The 4,079-nt window shown below is 35.8% G+C and overlaps 1 protein-coding gene across 1 annotated transcript in view; it reads left to right on the top strand.

Moving 5' to 3' along the window:
* LOC106879478 (neuroligin-4, X-linked) overlaps window positions 1-4,058 on the top strand; it is a 625,710-nt gene extending 621,652 nt beyond the window's left edge. The window contains exon 6 of the mRNA XM_052974627.1: window positions 2,218-4,058. Coding sequence (XP_052830587.1) covers window positions 2,218-3,194 — 977 coding nt within the window. The 3' untranslated portion in view covers window positions 3,195-4,058. The remainder of the gene's footprint in view (window positions 1-2,217) is intronic.
* Window positions 4,059-4,079: the final 21 nt, after the last annotated feature.

Below are 4,079 nucleotides of genomic sequence, written 5' to 3'. Positions count from 1 at the left end.
TTGTTTGTGTGCGCGCACTGTCGTACGTATGCATAACAGATTGCTTAATATTTTGAAATAAAAAAAATAAAGCGAAATGGAAAATAAGAACCATATAACGTATCGCGTGAAACTAGCCGCATACCATTTTGAATTATTCTGTGAAAAATCCAATTCCTTCAAATTTGTAATCTCTTTCATATAAACACATTCAAGAAAATAATTGAGTCATTTTAAAGCTAAACTTAATTACACAAATATAGTAACATGAAGCGTAAGAATTGTTTGGTTTAAATCAACGTTCAATATTAACGCAAAAACGAATCTCGCTAGATATTCGTAGTTTTCGTAATTATTTACAATTTTCTTCCGATTGTTTTCAAATTTGGGTATAGGGATTAAGTTTTATGTACTAATTATGAAAATGAAATTCATTCCTCATATAAATCCATAATTGAAGAGTTATTGGCCCTTACCATTTTCAAAATTTGGGTATGTTAACCAATCACAAGCGAGTATTTTACACGTCACCGTGGCGAAAACCTCTGTTTACTATGGAAACAGAGATGCTGCGCATGCACACAAGGAGGAGAAAGAAATATGAGAAAGATAATCTTCTCACTATAATAATACATTTGTGTTTTTCTCCGTCACAACATTTGAATGATAAAGGAAGGGGGGATAAATGAATAAGGAAAGAATGGGTAATGGCGATCTGGAAGTGGGACCGTTTCAACTCTGTGAGTATATGTGCGTGTATGTAAAACATGTGAATATTTATATGTGTGTGTGTATGTGTGTGTGTGTGTGCGTGCGTGTGTGCGTGTGTGTGCGTGTGCGTGCGTGTGTGCGTGTGTGTATATGTGTGTGCAATGGAAGTGGGATGGTAAACATTCAACGCTGAAAAGAAAAATTAAACTGCGTTCCAAAGCTGTGAGTATATGTATGTGTACTTGTACAAGGTAAGTAGCAATGTTTTGACAAGCCGATGCCCACCCCGAGGATGGAAGAGGCAGCGAACGCGCTGCTTTATGATTTACTGGAAATTATTAAACTTTGAGCTCTGGAGTTAAAAGTTACATCTATATGAGACATTAAAAAATTATTTTAAACATAATTGTAAACAGTGACGAAAACCACAAATATCCGAAACTACTTATTAGTAATACATTTACGCTAAAGGCGGTGAGCTGGCAGAAACGTGAGCACGCCGGGCGAAATGCTTAGTGGTATTTCGTCTGCCGCTACCTTCTGAGTTCAAATTCCGCCGAGGTCGACTTTGCCTTTCATCCTTTCGGGGTCGATTAAATAAGTACCAGTTACGCACTGGGGTCGATATAATCGGCTTAATCCGTTTGTCTGCCCTTGTTTGTCCCCTCTGTGTGTAGCCCTTTATGGTCAGTAAAGAAATAAGTAATACATTAAAGCTAAATTTCAGCTGTATACATATATTTTACAAGACAAATAGAATATTAAGTGTAAGAGATTTTAAGGGACTATTTACATTCACTTGTTCGAGAAGATCCTTAACCATATAATTTTTTCATAAAACAGCTTATTTAATTAAACATTCTAACATTTTTGCTTGCAAGAATTTATCGCCACTAGTTTAATGGATTTATAGTGTTAACTTTAGATACATTGAGGTTCGACGTAGATGCACGAAGCGTAAATAATGTAATGACTTAGACTCAAGTACTCCGATGTACGTACGCTCTATATTTGAAGCATTCTGGCATTTGAGGACACTCGAACATTATGATTGAAGATAAGGATGAATCTGCTTACAGCATCTGAGCAAAATATTAATGTATAAGAACATTTTGACATGCATATCGTCTGTGCGCAAGAGGAATTTTTATTATACTAGAACAAAAATATGTTGTTCACGTGCAACCTGCACTCAGAGGTTATATAATCGTAAAGAAGCAAGTTTTCATTCAAAATGCCTAATGAGTGAATGTGACCTGTTACATGCACGAACCAAATTTAATGAGTGTTAATTGCATAGACACCCATACTTGTGTGTGTGTGCGTGTATAATAAACACATGCATGTAGGCACATATCTATTCGTAAAACGTAATTGTGTGTCTACCTGTTTAAAAGATATATATATATTCAGATACACATGCACAACGGCTACATGTGTGTGCGTGCGTGCGTTTTTATAGCAAATGTATCTTACCTGTTTTAAGAAGTTGAAATCAATTCTTTCTTTGTTTTCTTTTCGTTGCAGGAAGGCGTCCAAATGTGAAAGAATATTACCGGGGACAAAAAATTTCTGTGTGGTTAGAATTACTTCCGAAAATTCACAAACCAGATAACTGCAGTCCAGAACATCATCGCTTAGACAACTCAAATAACATGAGTACATACGATGAGCCGGATAGGCTTTTTCACTTTACGGATGTCTTCCCTTCTCCTCCTCCTGTCCCTCCCATTACCCCTCCACCCAAATCGCATTCTCCTTCTACAAATGGTGGTCCATCAACACCTCCACCGAATGGGTACAATGTTGAGTACGCAAACGATCTTTCAACTGGGACAACCCCAGATTACGCGATGGATGATCGACGAACTACGACGGGTACAAACTCACAGAGAGATGCTAGTTCGGCTATTAAAGAAGGAGAAAGTATCGTTCCTCTCAGCATCACTGTAGCTGTCGGCTGCTCATTACTCTTCCTCAACATACTCATATTTGCTGGTGTCTATTATCAGCGAGAACGTATGAAAAAATCTAGACGAGAAAAAGACGATATGGACGAGATCAAATTATCAAGGAAGATTGAGAAGGAGTCGAACAAAATCGGTGGTGTGTCTGGAGTCGGAAGTATGGGTGGAGGAATGGGTGGAAGTAGTATAGGAGGCCCTGAAACCGTTAGTTTAATGTCAACACCCCCGACGCAATCATCACCTACTAGGCAGGCTCAACATAATAATCCATCAAATAATTCTAGTAAACAAAATCCTAGCAAAATACCCGCTTCGCAAGCGTATTCATATAGCGCATTGCCAACAACGTCTTCATCACCTTTGCACAGGGCATCCAATACTCCATCTTCCACACTTGACCATCCTACGAAAGGAAGTTCGCCATCTCGAAAGGTCATACCGAATGCTATAAAATCCAAAGATTCCATGGAATCAAGCAAGAAATCACATCGATCATCGGGTATTGACCAGGCAAATAATGCTATTACGATAGTGTGAGTGCTGCATTTATTTTTAAAGAAAGACATAACAAAAAAACATCTATAAACAATCGAGAAAGATTTACCAATTATTTCACAAAACAATTATAACCATTTATATGTGTGAATAGTTAATGTATTTATAAAGCACACCATAATATGTCATTCGGGCTGGAGACATGTGGTTTCTTAAGTGGAATCAACGTGCTGGATACATTTCCTTACGATATATAAGAACTGGATTCAATTTTGAAATATCAGAGATGGAAAGTTGATGATGATGTTGATGATGATGATGATAATGATGATGATGATGGTGATTAATGTTTAATAATAACAACAATACTATTCATAATAATAATGATAATGGTGATGAGGAAAAATGACGATGGCGACGATGATGATGATGATATTGATGATGAGATTGAAAATGACAATGATGATGATGACGATGATAATAATGAAAATAAGGTTATAATGGTAAAGGAGAAAGGGTTTGACAGATAAAAGATAATGTCGGAGGAAGTGTTGAAAGTCATGATGATGATGATAAAGACAATGACAATAATAATGAAAATAATCAATAATAAAATAATGCTGATCGATTAATGTCCTTTTCAGACGAAAACAAAATTAAGGTTTAAACGAAATTTTGATGGAAATTTTACAATGCCTTATGAAATGAGAAAGCGAAGAAACAAGCATTAAATATCCGTGGCAAAAGTCACGCAGAAAATAAATTTGGAGAAATATAAAATGAATAAAATAAAATAAGAAAATAATTATTTTCAAAATTTAGGTAATGGCAATTGAAATTTTACAAGAAAACTCTCAGTGACTAGATGAAATTAATAAAACATTATCTTTGGGCATATACATACATACATACATGTATATATATATA

This window comes from Octopus bimaculoides, chromosome 19 (genome assembly GCF_001194135.2).
Source record: "Octopus bimaculoides isolate UCB-OBI-ISO-001 chromosome 19, ASM119413v2, whole genome shotgun sequence".
Lineage (NCBI taxonomy): Eukaryota > Metazoa > Mollusca > Cephalopoda > Octopoda > Octopodidae > Octopus > Octopus bimaculoides.
This window is presented reverse-complemented; position numbering and strand designations above follow the sequence as displayed.